Source organism: Artemia franciscana, chromosome 9 (assembly GCF_032884065.1).
Source record: "Artemia franciscana chromosome 9, ASM3288406v1, whole genome shotgun sequence".
Classification (NCBI taxonomy): Eukaryota; Metazoa; Arthropoda; class Branchiopoda; order Anostraca; family Artemiidae; genus Artemia; species Artemia franciscana.
In genome coordinates this window covers 40,079,593-40,097,979 of record NC_088871.1, presented here as the reverse complement: position 1 = coordinate 40,097,979, position 18,387 = coordinate 40,079,593, and the positions used below count along the sequence as shown (strand labels likewise).

Genomic DNA, 18,387 nt, shown 5'->3' with positions numbered 1-18,387 from the left:
CTAGCATGTTCACAAGGGTTTTGAACCGGTATGGACATCCATGCTATAACATCAATCATCAGTTAAATAACTTCAAAATTACATCAATATAGTTCCCAATTTTAATGGGGATAATATTATTTTATATGTCTAGCACGTTCACAAGGGTTTTGAACCGGTATGGACATCCATGCTATAACATCAATCATCAGTTAAATAACTTCAAAATTACATCAATATAGTTCCCAATTTTAATGGGGATAATATTATTTTATATGTCTAGCACGTTCACAAGGGTTTTGAACCGGTATGGACATCCATGCTATAACATCAATCATCAGTTAAATAACTTCAAAATTACATCAATATAGTTCCCAATTTTAATGGGGATAATATCATTTTATATGTCTAGCACGTTCACAAGGGTTTTGAACCGGTATGGACATCCATGCTATAACATCAATCATCAGTTAAATAACTTCAAAATTACATCAATATAGTTCCCAATTTTAATGGGGATAATATTATTTTATATGTCTAGCGTGTTCACAAGGGTTTTGAACTGGTATGGACATCCATGCGATTATCTTGTAGTCTTTGTTTAACTTTGAAGGTTCAGTACTAAAACTTGTTGGCTTTGACGCATCTTTTGATGCAGCAAAATTTATGTGACAAGTAAAATCTATTGTGTTTCAATCAGGAAAGTCGGTTAAATAGATAGGTTTTTTGCAATAGACGTGTTTTTCTATACAAAAAAAAAATTTCATTGGTAACATATTTATTGAGTTTCATTCAGAAATGTCGGTTAAATAAAATAAAAAATCGCAAAAGCCGCGTTTTCACATGCAGAAAAATTTACTTGACGGTAAATGTATTTTTTGTGTTTTAGTTGAGAATGCGAGTCAAATGAACATATTTTTTTGGTCAAAAGACGTGTTTTTCTATGCAGCAAAATTGTTTGATGAGTAACATATTCGTTGCTTCATTCAGATATATCAGTTTAAATTTTGGTTGCATCAGGCGCGTTTTTGGATCCAACAAAAATTGTATGACGGATAGATAGATTGACAGATACATGTTTATTTATAACAAGAATTAAAACATATAAACAAACAGCGCAAATGCCTAATGGCATACTGAAGCGCGTGGTATATCACCAAAAAAAAAAAAAAAAAAAAAAAAAAACACACAAACAAAAGGAATAACCGTCATTACTTCGGCTTAAACTAATTTGCACTTCTTACGGAAATCGAACTTCAACACTCACAACTGAAAATATTATGGGAGACTAGCGACATGATTTCTTAATAACTTCAGAAATTGGTTTCTATCATTACAATTTCTCACAGCTATTGGGATTAGATCCCAAACTTATGGACCAATATGACGCAAACTAAATCCCGCTCGCACCGCTGGCCTAATTTCAAAAGAGAAATCAGAACTATGAGATGCTGGGTAATGTTGAATTTGTCGGAAATAATCTTGGGAAATTTACGGGTAACATATTTGTTGTATTTTATTCAGGAATGTCAGTTAAATTACAATGCTTTTTTTTTTCAAAAGACTCGTTTCCCGATGCAGTAAAAATTTGTTTGACGAGTAACATATTTATTATGTTTCAATCACGAATGCCAGGTAAATAATCCTGTTTATTGCAAAAGACTTGTTCATTTTGTTTCATTCAGTCAAATAAATGCTTTTTGCCACTACAAACCGCAACTGACAGGTTATAAAAACAAGATAAATGAGAACATGAATAATTGATTTTCAAGCCAATATTTGACTACCGTACAAAATTCAGCTGAAAAGCAAACTTTTACACAGTTCATAGATGATTTAAAAGAAAAACCGGGTCACATTTCTTTCCGTTTTCCTCCCTGTATTAAGTTGGTAGTACCATTTGAACCGAAGAGCAAAGAACTCCCTGGGACCTTCAGTTGAATGGAGACTTTGTGCAATCCTGGGCCCATCTTAGTCACAGCAAGGTTTTCCACTCTTGGCGATGCTCATCTATCAACAAGAGTCGAAATCCTGCCCAGACAGTATCAAGCCTATTACCTCCAACTCATTACATATTCATGCCTACAAATATTATGCTACTACGGGAGGCAATCCATAGTAGATTAAATAGCTAGGAATGAGTTTTTCGGCCCAAAACCGCCGACAATAAGAGACAAAGACCAGAGGAATTATTCAAAACGAATGCTGTGTCGCTTACAATCCGTTTTATATTGATGCATTTTATGATACATGATGAATATCACCCTTTCATTGTTTATTTTGAATTAAAAAATATCACAAAAGAAACTTCATTTACAGAGATGATCTTTTCTGAAGGAAAAATTGGCTAACAATAAAATTCTAAAGCGGCGTTCAGATGCGTGTCTAGTTAGACTGACATTTCCAGACTTGTGTCTATACCGACATCTATATCCTAGTAATTACATTCACATGTAACATTCAGTGCTTGGCTGTAACACATTGCAGCTAAGCATCGAGTTCTAGAATTCTTTCTCTGGATTTTAAAATTCTACCAATCGGGAAGCCTCTTTTCTTTATATTTATCATCAGTGCTTAAGAGTGGGGTTCACACATATGTGGATGCCTAGACATACAAGTCTAGGCATGGACGTCTCGTTTGACTTGCATGTGAACACTGCTTTAAAGCATCACTTAATTCTATCGGGACAAAATGTTGTTTATATATAAACAATGAATGTAATTTCATCGCGAAATTAAATAAGCCTTCTATTTCAAGTAATATTAATTTTTGAGGTATAAACAATAACTCCCAATAAATTCATGATAGATTTCTTTGATATGAATCTTCAAAGAATGAAATTTGATTAAGATCTAAAGGTGGCACAAATAACATAATTTCATTAAGATTTTGTGTGACTGAAATTCATAATTGGATTTGGTTTGGCAGCTATTTTCGTGTGATAAATCGTAGGATTTAAATGCAAGACCAAAGATTTACGAATCTTCAAGATTCATTTAATTAATACAGCTTTCATAATTTTGGCCTAGGCCGAAACTAAATCACGCTATTATTTTTACAACATTAATAAATGACAAGGTAAATAAATTGCGGAGAGTTTAATGTACTAACAAAAAAAGGAACAAAAATCCGTTAAACGATGGGTACGCCATCTCAATGATTTTATTTTATTCCTGCTTCGGGTAGGCAGACGCTTTGTACAAGGAGGTGGCAGTAATGAACGATGCTTCTAACTCGTGAGAGTCAATACTTGAGGATAAGTTCGTATCTGCGCTCACAGAGGGCATTTTTAGCGACTTGACAGCAGATTCATAAGACACACAATTTTCACCGACTACGATTTTTGTAACACGTTTTTGCTCAGTTCGGGCTTTCAGAAAATCGTACATATATTTAATAAGATGCAAATTGTCCCCCTCCCTTTGGTACGGTGGTCAATGTCATTGTGTATTGATAGATAATTTGAAACAGGCAAAATACTATGCGTTCATTGTCTTTTTTTTAATTTGATAGAATAGGAGGGTATAGTGGCTAATTAGACCTCTCTTGATTCGTGTATTATGTAGTTATTTTTATTTATTATTTAGAGAACAATTCTATCCTTCCCCTCGTTTTCTATGAGCAAGACTATAATGTACATAACTTAGAACAAAAATTGTGATGATTGTAATAGATGAACGACAGGTAAATTTTTATTAAAATTCCAGGATGTGGAACAAATCATGGTGTGGAGGGAGGAGAAATTGAAGACCTCTTCTGAGACTGTGCGTTTTCCTATCTTTTTTGGAAATTCTTGGTATAAATCATTTTATTTTGCTAGGGTGAACGAAGAGTAAACCTTAAAAACCAACCCCCTCACACTCAGCCCTGGAAAAATAGTTTCATTTGCTTTTTTTCAACACAATATAATTGCTATCGACTTACCAAACAGGATATTATTAGTTGTAATCTATTTGGGCAATTTTATTGTTCATAAAGCCATTTGGAAACGAAGATGGGAATACAAAATAAAACCTTACATTATTTTTCTTTATTTCAAGACTTGTGCCAAATATAGGTTAGATGATCAATATACTTGACTTAAGTAACCTGCTGGGCGCTACTCGGCGTAGAAAGACGTTTGCCTCCTCCATCCGCTTTAGACCATGCCAAGCGTTTGCGCTTCGCTCGGTCTGATGTTGGCCATCGTCAGGAACTCGGACAGGCTGTCAGACCATCGTTTCTTCAGTCGGCCGGTAGGTCACTTCCAACCGGCTTCATAGGGTTTCTCTCTCAGATTCATGCTTTTGCGGATGACAGTACTCTTGGCACAGCCGGTAGAACTGAGTCTGTCTTTGCGGGTAGATGCACTTGCATTCGTAGCAACAATCCAAACTATCATAAGGTACGCTCAGCTGTTTGGGTCGAAAACTGAGACTGCTTGGTGAGCTGCAGTAGAATTTTTTTTGAAATTCTGTGGTTTGTGAAGCTTTAATACCGAAAATTCGTAAAAAAAAAACGATTAAACACTTGTATTGTTTCTTCATTTGTTAAAGATACATGCAAAAATGTAGATGTTGTAGATGTTTGTTTTTGATGATTTTTTTTTATTATTTTGGATAGTTTTACTGTTCCTGAAGCCATGCAATAACAAAACTTTTCAAATTTCTTTTTTTCTTTAGACAGATACGAAAATATAGAAGATGCAGATGTTTATCGTTTAATAAATTTTAATATATTTTGAGCAATTTTATTGTTCTCTAATTCCAAAATCCGGAAGAAAACTTAACATTTGATTTATTTTTTTCTTTGTTAGAGATCTGTTGATGATATAGAATAAATTTTAACAGAATTTTCACAATTTTATGACAAAAGTTGTAATAGGGAAAAATTAATGGCTATTTTATTTTTCAGAGACAGATACCATGATAAAGATGATAGATACAGACGTCGATAATGCAAATTACCGCTGACTTTGAACATGGTCTTTGACTTTTGACCTCGTTTGTCTACTTTACTAGTGTCAATTGGTTTTCTAACGTGATACCTCACATACAATTAGAATTTACACATGCTTCTTGTCACTTATGTTAGTTGGTATGTAACTTGAGAAATAAACTTAAAGTTCATTTAAGCTCCTTTCCACTCGAGATAGAATTCTTCTGTGATAGAAGTCTGAGTAGTCCTTAGGTAGTTCTTTCAAGGATTTCAATGCAGTTTCCAAGGATTGTAGAGCCTAGAAAGGAACAGTAGGTGATTATTCGAAAAGGAATAGTGATTGGTGAGTAGATGTTTTTTTGCGTGCATTTTCTTTGATAAAATTTTATTCTTTGAAAAAAATTAGAGTAGTTTTTAGATGGTTGTCGCAATGATGGAGGGTTTCCATTATTTTACAATGACTAAGGGTATGCTGGGTGGTAAGGTGGTCTTGTGTGTTAAAAGTCAGAGTAGTCTTTAGATGGTTGCTTCAAAGATTTAAGGCATATTCCAAAGAGACTGGATGTCTTATGAAAGTAAGAACTGGAACTAGAGTCAAAAAATTACTTACACAATCTAAATTGGGTTCTGATCTTCGCCTTTGTGTTTTTTTATTTTCATGCCCTCCGATGCAAGGACTAGACCCGGATGCCGCGCCGGTTTTCTTTTCGGCGGCAAATAACTGATTTTGAGGGGAAACGGCAACACATCACCATAAGATTTCGGCGCGCCGCCGATTTAAGGGAGGGGTTTCAAATCTGTCCAAAACACCCAGAGTAACATACTGTTCAAACCCAAATAAACAGACAAGTCTGTTAAAGCTCTTGAGCACTCTGAGGGTACGTACTACATAATGATACATATATCATTATATAGCGAAGTGTTTTCATCATGGCTTTTTCAGGTGAAGTTACCCGAGTGAAAACCGCTTCTTGTTCCCCGGATTTAATGTTCTATAAATAAAACGCGTCAAATGCGCTTTATTTGCTTTTTTAATCTTAAAAGTATCAATAGAGATTGGAGCTGCTAGAAAAATTCACAAAGCACGGACAACTTCGCCTGAGAAAGCCACAATAAAGGCACGGCTTGACTTAACTTTTGAGACTGATATTAACTTTTATATTTTGGATTTGGTTACTTTTAATACTAAAACGGAATCTGATCTATCATGGCAAGATTTGTTAGGAACTTCAAGCCATATCTCCAGGTTTGCAGGAGTGAGAGAGTGACCTCCTGAAGATAGTTTACTAGGAATTATATGTAACCAAGAATGGGAAATTTTTCTATTTTTAAATAAATGGGTAAAAAAAAGATATTCATCAGTATTCTTTTACGGGGAGGGCGAGGGGATGCAACCGGGATCATGACGAATACCCTAAAAATTGAGCTTTAAAAGAAAACTTACCTTTTCAGCTGGAACTAAGTCTCTATTGCCATACGGATCTTTCTGGTTGTAGAATGAGTTGTCCAGGTTCTTCCAGAAAACATTAACTGCAATACCAAAATCCAAGCTAATTACATTATGCATCCAAAGAGCAGGAATGAATATCACATCTCCTGGCTCAAGAAAACCTTCATAAAACATTACGTTCTTAAACTTGGGAAACTTTTCATAGTCAGGGTTGTCAATATCTATAATTTCAGACTTATCACCATTCAAATAAAGATTTTGGGTATCCTGAGGATTGAAAAGAACCACCCTTTTTCTGCCTTTAACTTGAATCAACATATTGTCCATAATATCATAATGTGTCCATAGTTGACAACCTGAAGACCCTATACGAAAAACGGATGAAAAATACTGACTAGGCTCGAAATAGGCAGGAAATATTATATCATCAGAAATCCCTGAATAATGTTTTTTGAAGTCGCTGACATCTCTGCCTCTTGGGTCATCACCAAGAGCTCTTAAATAATATACTTCATTTTTGTCGAGAAAAAACTCTTCATGTTCTCTCTCTGATGCACGTTTGATTAAACTTCGAAACGAGATTGTCTTGTAAATAAAGTTTTTCTTTATGAAGTCCATCTGCTTGTCCTTTGAAACATGAACCTTAACCTGTTTATCTCCAATTTTATTAGAAAGGTAATCAACTGTCCAAAGCGATTTGCAGAGTCCAATATCAAGTCCAGTTATTATAACAGGCTCTCTTTTTGGTAGAATTGATTCTCGAAACTCTTCATCTGATATACCATCGCACCTCGGAATTTTTATTTTATCCTTCATGTTCTTCTTTCCTAAAAAAGGATAAGTTGCGAAAAAATATTGTTTTATGCAAAGTCTGTTAATCTTTCAATTAAATTAATTTCCCTTCACAAGATCATCCACTTGGTAAAGATTGGATAAAACTTTTTTTGGCAAGTATGATTGTAACTTGAATGAACAGGAAAAAATGACAGTGCCACTATGTACTTTTGCAAATATTTTCTTCCTTCTTTACATTGCGACAGAAACAAAAGGGCTAAACGACTATTTTTCTAATTTTGAAGACTACAATGATGGTTTAAAAGCTTTTCACAGAAACATTGTTTGCTTAGAGAACTAAATGAAAAAAAAAAAGAGAATCTAAAAAAATACAGATTGGACCTGAATAATATTTTGGTTAATAGAACATACTGCTATTTTTGGTAGGCTTCAGGGAGTTCTAATAGGGGGATGAGTGGTCCAGATTTAAGATAAGACCTCTGAGACACGAGGTCCTTCTAAATATTAAAATTCATTAAGATCCAATCCCACTTGTAAGTTAAAAACACCTCGCTATATCACTGTATATGGTCGGGATTTAGAATAAGAGCTCTGAGACACGAGGTCCTTCTAAATATGAAATTTCATTAAGATCTGATCACCCATTTGTAAGTTAAAAATATCTCATTTTTTTAGTCTTTCCGCTTCCTCCAGCCCCCCAGATGGTCGAATCAGGGAAACGACTTTAATCAAGTCAATTTGTGCAGGTCCCTGACACGCCACCCATTTTTCATCATCCTAGCCATCGCCAAAGCACTGGAAATCCCCCCTCCCCCCAAGAGAGCGGATTCATTCCAATTATGTCAATCATGTATCTAGAACTTGTGCTTATTCTTCCCATTAAGTTTTGTCCTGAGCTCTCCATTCTAAACATTTTCTAAGATTTCTGTTTCTCCCCTGCAGCCCCCTATGTCTCCGGATCCGATTTGAATTGGAAATTGAGACATAAGATCTTTCTATATATAAAGTTTCATTAAGTTCTGATCACCCATTCATAAAATAAAGATACCTTAATTTTCAAGTTTTCCAAGACATCCGGTTTCCCCCTCCAACTCCCCCCAATATCACCAGATATTGTCGGGATTTAAAATAGGAGCTCTGTAGCATAAGATTCTTCTAAATTCCATCTTCTTCTGGAGCCCAACTGCCTCTGCCCGTGCTTTGTCGTCAGCCCCCTCGCTTAAAGCAGACAGTACAGCTAAAATGCATTCACATCGGAGTCTAACTTTCGATATAGATCGATACCAGTAAGACCATCGTGTGGCTACACCTCTTTCCAGCTCCAGAACTTGCAGTTCGGCAGCTTTCTGGGCCTCAACAAACAACTGATGCCGAGTGTTGCTGTTGGAAATGAATGTGTATAGAGTCTGGACCAGTGAGAAAAAAGAAACCAACAGTGCCAACAGATTCAACACAGCTCGCAATGACCAAATTTAGCTTATGTGCATAGCAATAAATGTATAATGCCTGTGGCGATTTCGCTCTCAAACAAGCTTGAACACCGGAGAATGGTCCGCTCATTACGCTTGCCCCATCGTAGCACTGCACGACACAGTAGTTCCAATCAGGTCCAATTCTTGTCACTGTGTCATGAATGAAATTTGCTAGACTTTCAGCATCCAGGCTCTTCATGTGATAGCATCCGATCTGCCTTTCTTTTACTTTTCCTTCGTAGAAGTACCTAAGAAGAATGGCGAGCTGCTCTTTCTTCGAGTTGTCCTTCATTTCGTCGACCAGAACGGCAAAGTATTTGGCTTGCACTATCATGTGCTGAAGCCTGGAACCGATCACCGAAAAAAGATCGTTCTGGTATTCATGGGATGTGTAGTGACCGTACCATCTCTGTAGCTCGTTGAAGAGCGTAGGAGAGTACTCTGCAAGAAGATTGCACGTCTTGACGAAATTTCCCTTGTTTGTCGAGTATTCTGTTTTGTCGTGCCCCCTAAAGGCAGTGCTGAGTCGCCCCAATAGAGCTCTTACTTTTTTAAGGCTTTTACGTGCTCTCTGTTCTCCTTGATTTCATTGTCTCTGACTGTCATTAAAACAGACGCGATTGGTTGCAACTCCTTGGTTTGTATGGTTTTGAACTTTGTCCATGAAACTGCACTGTCTTTGTGGTGGTCACTTCTAGTGTGCTTTTCGAGGAAGTTTTTCTAATTTTTTGGATTTCACCGCCTACTCCCTAAAGAGAGCGGATATGTTCCGGTTATGTCAATCATGTATCTAGGACTTGTGCTTATTTTTCCCACCAAGTTTCATCCCAATCCCTCCACTCTAAGAGTTCTCCAAGATTTAAGGTCACCCCCGACTTCCCCCAATGTAACCAGATCCGGTCAGAATTTAAAATAAGAGCTCTGAGACACTATATCCTTCCAAAAATCAAATTTCATTAACATCCGATCACCCGCTCATAAGTTAAAAATGCCTCATTTTTTCTCATTTTTCCGTAAACACCCCCCCCCCCCCACTCCCTCTCCCAGATGGTCGAATCGGGGAAAATACAATTTCTAATTTAATCTGGTCTGGTTCCTAATACGCCTGGCAAATTTCATTGTCCTAGCTGGCCTGGAAGTGCCTAAGGTAGCAAAACCAGGACAGACCAACAGGCCAACAGAATTTGCAATCACTATATGTCACTTGGTAGATACCAAGTGCCATAAAAACACAAAAAATCTTTTTCCGCCCAAATTCAGCTCTTTTAGTCCGCGAAACTGTGAGTGGCACAGAAAATTGAGACCCAAACGAACAGTAACACAAACCTGCACTTATTTGCTGAACCAGTTCACATGGTGATGGATTCTGTTTTTTAATCCATCTACTCAGAGAAGACTGATTTTCTGCCTCTTTCTCCTTCTTCAAGGCTGGCAATTTACGCTTTTGAGCTCCTGACAAACTCATGATAACAAAAAAATAAGATATTGAATCAACAAGATCACAAACGACAAGGACAGAAACAGAATAAGAACAGACTCGAGTAATTGAAAACGGTAGCTTATATTCAATACATTTGCCAGGAACTGCCCTACTTTGATCTGTCAACTTAGATGAATTCCTGCAAATATTCAAAATCTATAATATTAACATAATTATCTAGGATATGGTCATTTGACAGAACTTGAGAACTTAATTATGTATCTAACCTACTTTCAAAGTTTACAATGGTTAATAGCAAATAGTGTAATTATTATGGCCAACAAAGGGCCCTTTGTGGTAGAAGCTTGTGCCCCCTGGAAAATCAGGGATGGGCATTTGCCCACCCCTGCCCCCCCCCAAATGGCGCCTCTGTCACCAACTCCCCCAAAGAGAGCGTATCTGGTCCAATTATTGCAGTCATGTATCTTGGACTTTTGCTTAATCTTCCCACCAACTTTCATCCCAATCTTTCCACTCTAAGCATTTTCCGAGATTTCTGCCCCCTCCCCCAATTCTCCCCAATGACACTGGATCTGGTCAGGATTTAAAATAAGAAATCTGAGTTACAAAGTCCTTCTAAATATGAAATTACATTAAGATCCAATCACTCCTTTGAAAGCTAAAAATCCCTCCTTTATTCTAATTTTTCAGAATTAACCCCCTCCCCCCCAACTCCCCCAAAGAGAGCAGCTCTGTTCTGGTTATTCCAATCATGTATCTAGGACTTGTGCTAATTTTTCCCACCAGGTTTCATCCCAATCCCTCCACTCTCAGCATTTTCCAAGATTTTAGGTTTCCCTCTCCAACTCCCCCCAATGTCACTGGATCTGGTCAGGATTTAAAATAAGAGCTCTGAGACATGATATCCTTCTAAATATCAAATTTCATTAAGCTCTGATCACCTGTTTGTAAGTTAAAAATACCTCATTTTTTCTAATTTTTCTGAATTAACCAACCCCCCCCCCTGCAGATGATCAATTTGAGAAAATGACTATTTATAATTTAATCTGGTCTGGTCCCTGACACGCCTGCCAAATTTCATCATCCTAGCTTATCTGGAAGTACCTAAACAAGCAAAACCAGGATAGAAAGACCAATAGACAGACCAACAGAATTTACAATTGCTCTATGACACTTGGTAAATACCAAGTGCCATAAAAACTGCCTGGTGAGAAAAAATTGTCATTTATGGGTGATCCAGTAATGGTATACTAAAATGAAAATTGCAGAATTTTCTCAAGAGCTAGAAACCCCTCAAAACTAAATCAGTTTTGGTGATTTTTGGGTCATTTTTTGCTCATTGTGAGTTCCAAACTTTAATTAGAAATTCCCAGGAATTCATTTTCAGAATAACATTTAACAATTAAGATTAAAGAAAATAATAATTATTATTCTCAAATCAACTGAAAATGGCAATTTCTATCACTATACAGTTTAAGTGAAACATTTTTTTAAGCTTTTGTTGTTATGTTTACCTTTTATGGCCCCATTAAGGGCTCAAAATCAAATTTCCCCTAGAACGAATTATTGGACTAGCCTTAGCTACAGTTTTGATTTACAGCTGATTCAGGAATGATAGCCTAATTACTATTTTCTTAAGCCTAATTTTAATACTAAAATGGTATTATGAAAACAAATTTGCAGGATTTTCTCAAGAGCTAGAAATCCACATCAGTTTTGCTCATTTTTGGGTCATTTCTTGCTCATTGTAAGTTCTATAGCCTATAGCCTACCCCTTGATGCCTTTTTTTATGCTCTTTATGAATATAATAATTGCTTCTATTGCAAATTCAAATTTAAGCACTTTTGAGTTTTTAAAAATGACAAATTTTCAATTAAAGTATGAGTTATCAGTTGTTTTCCAACAAAATAATAGCCTACCATGTTTTCCCAGCACTGTTTTCTCAGTTATTTTTGACAAAATGATGCCACATTTTCTTAGTGCCAAAATTATTTATAATAAGGTTAGGTCAAAAAGTGCTTAAACTTGAATTTTCAACAGAAGCAATTATTATGTTCATAAAAAGCATAAAAAAGGTTGTCAAGTGGTAGCCTATTTTCACTTTATCGAAAAGTCAATAAAATGAACTGTCATGTACTTACCCATTTTTAAGCTTTTGTTGCTATGTTTACCTTTTATGGCCCCATTAAGGGCTCAAAATCAATTTTTCCCCAGAAACAATTATTGGACTAGTGTATAAAAAGCATAAGAAAGGCATCAAGCAACATATTTAATTTTAGCTTAGCTAAGTTATGTTGAAAACTGCAAATTTGCCCACAGAGCAAGTTGGTTCACTAACCAGCTAACAAAGTAGGCTAATAGGCTAGAAAGGAACAAGATTTACCTAGAGGTAGATATGCCTAGGTTAAGTACAAATGTAAATAAGTTGTTGTTGTTGTTGATTATTAACGTCTCCTCTAGAATCCAGCTTCTGTTGAGACGATCTTCCTTGTTCCACACTTTTCTCTTTGTTTCTTGATGCAGTAATCTGAAACAAACTTCATAATCTCTTTTCTCTCAGTCTTTTTTTTTTTTTTTTTTTTTTTTTTTTTTTTTTTTTTTTTTTTTTTTTTTTTTTTTTTTTTTATAAACAATGAATACAGAAATAACACACAACAAGCAAATAATTCCTTTCCACCCTCTTCAATATTTATTCCATAACACTAGAACATATAAAAAAAAAAAAAAAAAAAAAAAATCTTTTTTTTTTTTATAATTAAAATAATATATAATCCTAGCTAAAATCATCCATTCTGCCACTAAATTTCACAAATTTCAAAAACATCATTATCATTTCAAGTCTTATAACATCATCATTTATCCCTATCCCAAGCATAAGACTAACATTGAGACTGCCTAGCTTTTCTTTTTGGCATATAATTCTCATATCCTTTCTAAGTCTCTCATAAAAAGGACACTCAATTAGATAGTGATGTACAGTCTCATTCTGCAAATTACAAGCTTTACAAACAGGGCTATCAATTTTCCCAATCCTAAATAGTCTAGCATTAGTACTTACATGACCTGATCGAAAACGGAATAACAAATTACAATTTCTCTTTTTCAACTTACTATAAATTTTACTATCAAAGTGGTTATGTTTTTTCTGGGCTACAAGCTGACCATGGATTAAATCCTTCAAAAGTCCAAATCTTCTTTTTCTCAATCCTCCTCTGATTGCTCTCAATTCCTTATATTCATTTCCCTCTACACAGTCATGGGGTTGTGCTGCTGCTATTTTTGCATGTTTATCAGCCATTTCGTTGCCTTGTATACCTACATGTGCTGGTGTCCATACAAGCTGAATTTCATATCCATTTTGGAGCAATTGGAGAAGTGTGTTGTAACAAAAGCTGACTTCTTGGTTTTGGTTTGAAGTAAAATTTTGTAAGCTCAGTATAGCAGCTTTTGAGTCACTACAAATAGCAAATTTTCGTTCTTCTTTGTCCTTTATTGTGGCCTTTTGGATTAAATCAAGCGCTATCTCTATTGCTTCAATTTCTGCTTCAAAGACTGTTGAGTATTGTCCTAGAGATCTGGATGCCACTAAGTTCTTCTGAGGAACAAAAGCTGCAGCTCCCACTCCCTTTCCTTCTATTTTGGATCCATCAGTATATATTAGACAGAAATTTTGAAATTTTTCTGTGATAAGTTTGTTAAATTCCATTTTTGTGTATAGTGGATTTCTTTCATTTTTTTGTATTTTTTCTATGGTACAGGGTATTTGCATCCAAAGCCATGGTGGGGTTTCTATGGGTTTCTTATATTGCAACATTCTAGTAATAGAGAAATTCAAGCCTTCTACTGTCATCAGTGCTTCTGCTTTCTCAAATGGGTTTAAATGTTTCCTTAGTTTATTTGGGTTCATGGTATGGAATAGCCCACGCTTGACAATATGTTTCTTGATTGGATGATTTTTATCTGATGTCCATAGTTTCTGAATATATTTAAGTAATAGTACATCTCTTCTTGTTGACAGTTTTTCTATGCCAGATTCAATTAATAAGAATGGAATTGGTGTGGTATGTTTTGCACCAAAAGCAATCCTTATAGCTGTGTTTTGTATAACTTCTAGCTTATTTAGCAGACCTTCATTTGCACTGCCATATATAGTGGCCCCATATTCAATTTTTGGTCGTATATACTTGATGTAAAATTCTCTCATTACTGCTGGGTTAGCTCCATACCTCCCCCCTGCCATCATTTTCAGAAGATTTATCTTTTTAAGGCATGATATTTTCAGATTTTCTATATGTTTGGTAAATCTCATCTTACAGTCCAGTATTATTCCTAGGGCTTTATATTCTTTTACTATTTCTATATTTTCTCCATAAAATTTCAAAACAGGTTGTCTGATATTTCTCCTTTGTGTTATTACCATGGCTTTTGCTTTGGATGGTTCAAATACTATATCTAGAGTACTTGCCCATGTTTCTATTTGGAGAAGTATTTGTTGGGCTTCTTTTTCAGCTTCCTCTACAGTATCCTGGACAGTCCATGTCTTATTGTCATCAGCAAAAATACAGCCATTGCATGCATCATCTTTAATAGGAATGTCATGTTCAGATATGTTATAATAATCAGGACCAAGGACACTTCCCTGTGGAACTCCTCTTTTAATTTGAACCTTGTTTTCTGATTTTGACTCTCCAACAAGTACAGCAACTTCTCTGCCAGACATATATTCTATTGAAAAATTCATGAGTGTGCCTTGGATGTTTGCTTTTACAAGTCCATTTAATATTTGTCGGTGGACAATGTTGTCAAATGCACCTTTAACATCTAGAAATATAAGTATCATGACTTTCCTGTTATTTAATGCATAGAGTGAATCTCTCAAAATGCTTAGAAGACTGTCAGTTGTGCTTCTCCCTTGCCGGAACCCATTTTGAATATCCTGAAGAATTTGTGTTTTTTCCACTGTGTAAACCAACCTTTTTTTGACCAGTCTTTCATAGATCTTTCCTACAACTGGCAGCAATGTTATAAATCGGTGATTTTCCACTAAATTATTTTTACCTGGTTTTGGTATCATTAAAGCTATGCCTTTTTTCCAACAATCTGGAAATCTTCCCTCTTTCCATAAAATGTTAATTATTTTTAATAGTTCTTGTCTCCATCTAGTTGGAAGATTCTTCAATAATGCTGGGTGGATTCTATCAGGCCCAGGGGCTGTTTCTGGCAATTTATTTAACACAACTTCTAGTTCTACATCTGTGAAAGGCAAATTGTATGGTTCATTACTTTTCTCCTCTGCAAGTTTTCTTGCTTTAGAAAATACTTTAGAGTGAAGGACTGTCTTTATAAATGGATCCTCTTTGCCTATGGTCTGACTTAGGTGCCTAACTCCTGCTTCAGCTTTCTTCTTGTCATCAAATATTAGCTCTCCATTAAATTGCACTGGGGTGTTTGGATTTGGAGGGTTATTTCTACTAGCCATTCTCTTTATAAATTTGTAGACTTTCCCATATGAATCTCTAAAATTTAAACTCTCTACAAACTTTGTCCATGAATCAATTCGAGCATCACTAGTGGCTCTTACAAATTTTGCTTTAGTTTAATGTAGTTCTCTGTAGATAGAATTTTTCCATAGTTGTTTGCTGCCCTATTCATTGCTTTCTTGGTATTTTCACATTCAGTATTCCACCATATAGGTTCTTTGTGGCGAGTCTTCCCTTTTTTGCTCTGTGGGATGATTTTTTCTGCTGTCTCCAGCAGAAGTTGTTGGAATTTACAAATTTTGTCCTCTATGTTTTCAAAAGAATTAAGTTCTTTCTCCAGTTCAATAGATCCCAGACTTGTTCTGTACTCTTTCCAATTAGCTTTTTTGAATATGAACCTTGGCTGGTTATCAATATTTGGGTTTTCAATTCTGCCTTCAATATCCACAATTACAGGAAAGTGGTCACTGATGAGGTCACTATTTATTTCTGAGGTGACAGCTGTCTTAGTTGCCATTCTACCACATGCAAAGGCTAAATCAATTGTTGAATATAAACCCCTGTGTGGATTTGCCCTAGTGGGTAACCCATATGGTGTCAAAAGAATTATTTCATCTTGTCCTTCTAGGATTTTCTCCAAGGCATTTCCACTACCATTTTTATTTCCACAACCACACCAAATATCAGAGTGGGCATTAAAATCCCCAACTATTAAAAACTCTTCTGTTGGTTTTACAGCATTTTTTACTAAATCAAAAACAGTCTCCAAATCCATATTATTTCCTTCTGGGTTATACACATTGGCTAATATCAGTGCTGGTTTTCTATATCTATAAACTCTACACAACAACACTTCTACCTTCTGATTTACTAATGATCCAAAATTTAATACCTGATGGTACACTGTCTTTTTGATGGCTGTAATCAATCCACCTCTTCTACCTTCTTCTCGATCCTTTCTAATTATGTGAAAATCTTTCATTAAACACGTATCTCTGCTTGTCAGCCATGTTTCTTGTAGGCAGATAATATCAATTTCTTTATTCTTTGCAAAGTTCTCAATTAAGTCCTTTTTAACTCTTTTGACTGATTGAGTGTTGAATGATAAAATTCTCATTTAAGGGCTTATGTTGATTAGCTTTAGAATTTCACTTGATTCTAGTTTCTCATTGAATAATGTTTTCATAAGAGAGCATAACTTCTGGACCCTTTCTTGTAATTCCAAGTCCCTCAAGTCAACCACTTCTGGTGCACTTGAAATAAAAATCACTAACTTTGTTAGAATGTCTTTTTGGATTTTGTTTTGTTCATTGATCTCTATGGCCTTTTTCTTATTTAATGCATCTGCATAGGATCTATATGCTATGGAAGCCATATTGAAGCCAATATTTTTTTCTTGAGATAATCTTAAAATATTTTTATTTTGATCTCTTACTCTACACAATCCAGAAGTAGAAGAATGGTTACCCCTACAATTTACACAGCTATACTTTTGGAATTTTTCTTCTTTTAATGTTACTTTCTTAAGTTCACAGTCTTTTGACTGGTGAGGACCTGCACATCTGAGACAAACTGGCTGTGGTGCCCTGCATTGTGCCTGCATATGTCCATACTTTTGACATTTGAAGCACTGAATAATAGGCCTTTGGTATCCTTGAACTTCTCTTTTCCTACCATATAGCCATAGAGCTGAGGGCAAGAGATTATTTTCAAATGTAATACAGACTGATAGGCTATCTTCTAATTGTTTTGTTTCTCTATTAAATCTTTTCAATCTTTTTACAGATTTCACATTAGCATTAGACTCGGATTCAAGATCACTTTTAATCTCTTCTGCAGTGATTTCTTTAGGTATTCCTCTTATTACTCCTTGACATCTGGGTTTAAATTCCTCTGCTTGGACTTCTGTTTCACCTATTTTCTTAATTGTCAATGCTTTTGCTACAGCAGATTCAGTAGGAAGAAATATTGTGACTCTCTTTTTATCTTTGCTCAGTTCAAATTCAAAGTGCTCAGGTTTTAATGCTTCTTTTAGGCTTAAAGTGGTTTCTCTTTCCATAGGCAAGATTTTTGTTTCAATTTTGCTAGACAAGATTACTCTATTGTCAAATCTGTCAAGAATCTGGATTCCCTTATTTTTTGGGTGGTACTTAGGAGGAGCTGTGTAGCGACTTTTTGCAACTCTATTGTTTTCCTCAATGAGGGTTGGGGATATAGCTCTCTTGGCTCCTTTTCCCAAGTCATGAGATAAACCTAGCTTAGGGAAATTTATGATACCCTCCACTTCTTTAGGGTTTGCACTGCCTAAATTCATGGCTTCATCTGAGGGAAGAGGGGGGTAATTTTCATCAATTGAATTCAAAATTTCAAATGAATTTGATGTAGGGACTGTAGCAATGAATCTATTTTGAGAGTGTGGTGAAATATAGATTTGATGCTGACTGTATTGACTATTGTGGGGGGCTAGAGTTGTGACATATGGTGATTGTCTTGCCTGATTAAATCCTGGTGTCTGCTGTATAACCTGACCCTGGTACTGTATAGCTTGAGACATAGGTACAACTTGTGGAATAAATGTTGTGTACATGGGGGCCTGCCCCTGCTCATTATTTGGACCTACTGCATTTGGCCCCATCATCACTCCAGGAGAGTGATGTGGATCCCAATTTACCTGCATCCCAGGTAAAACACACCACTATACCCAAAAAATTAACAAAAATATCAAACCCTCAATTCAAAAATAATATACCACGCTGAGCCGTTTTCCTCAAGTCCTGTAAATAAGATTAGCCCATGTTCTAATTTTTTAAACTTGTTGCGTCAAAATATGAGCTAAAAGCACGATCAGCGA

At 35.7% G+C, this 18,387-nt stretch overlaps 3 protein-coding genes across 9 annotated transcripts in view; 1 reads left to right on the top strand and 2 right to left on the bottom strand.

Annotated features, from left to right (window-relative positions):
• LOC136031409 (zinc finger Ran-binding domain-containing protein 2-like) overlaps positions 1-5,093 on the top strand; it is a 40,684-nt gene extending 35,591 nt beyond the window's left edge. For all 3 annotated transcript variants that reach the window (XM_065710958.1, XM_065710959.1, XM_065710957.1), the window contains one exon: positions 4,874-5,093. In XM_065710958.1, coding sequence (XP_065567030.1) covers positions 4,874-4,916 — 43 coding nt within the window. In that variant the 3' untranslated portion in view covers positions 4,917-5,093. The remainder of the gene's footprint in view (positions 1-4,873) is intronic.
• Positions 1,040-18,355, bottom strand: LOC136031408 (tRNA wybutosine-synthesizing protein 5-like). Of its 5 annotated transcripts, none has more exons than XM_065710953.1 (4): positions 18,322-18,355; positions 12,440-12,481; positions 6,342-7,174; positions 1,040-5,195 (listed from the first exon to the last, which is right to left on the bottom strand). In XM_065710953.1, exons 3-4 carry the CDS (start codon positions 7,161-7,163, stop codon positions 5,079-5,081), a joined length of 939 nt encoding a protein of 312 aa, XP_065567025.1. In that variant the 5' UTR covers positions 7,164-7,174; positions 12,440-12,481; positions 18,322-18,355; the 3' UTR covers positions 1,040-5,078. The 5 variants fall into 5 exon arrangements, with proteins under 5 accessions (XP_065567025.1, XP_065567024.1, XP_065567027.1 ...); XM_065710952.1 differs by lacking the exon at positions 18,322-18,355 and adding an exon at positions 18,286-18,313 and having other exon boundaries at positions 12,440-12,583; XM_065710955.1 differs by lacking the exon at positions 18,322-18,355 and adding an exon at positions 18,264-18,299 and having other exon boundaries at positions 12,440-12,583.
• On the bottom strand, positions 12,830-15,535 carry LOC136030823 (uncharacterized). The gene has a single exon (XM_065709868.1). The coding sequence runs from the start codon at positions 15,533-15,535 to the stop codon at positions 12,830-12,832; it is 2,706 nt and encodes a 901-aa protein (XP_065565940.1).
• Positions 18,356-18,387: the final 32 nt, after the last annotated feature.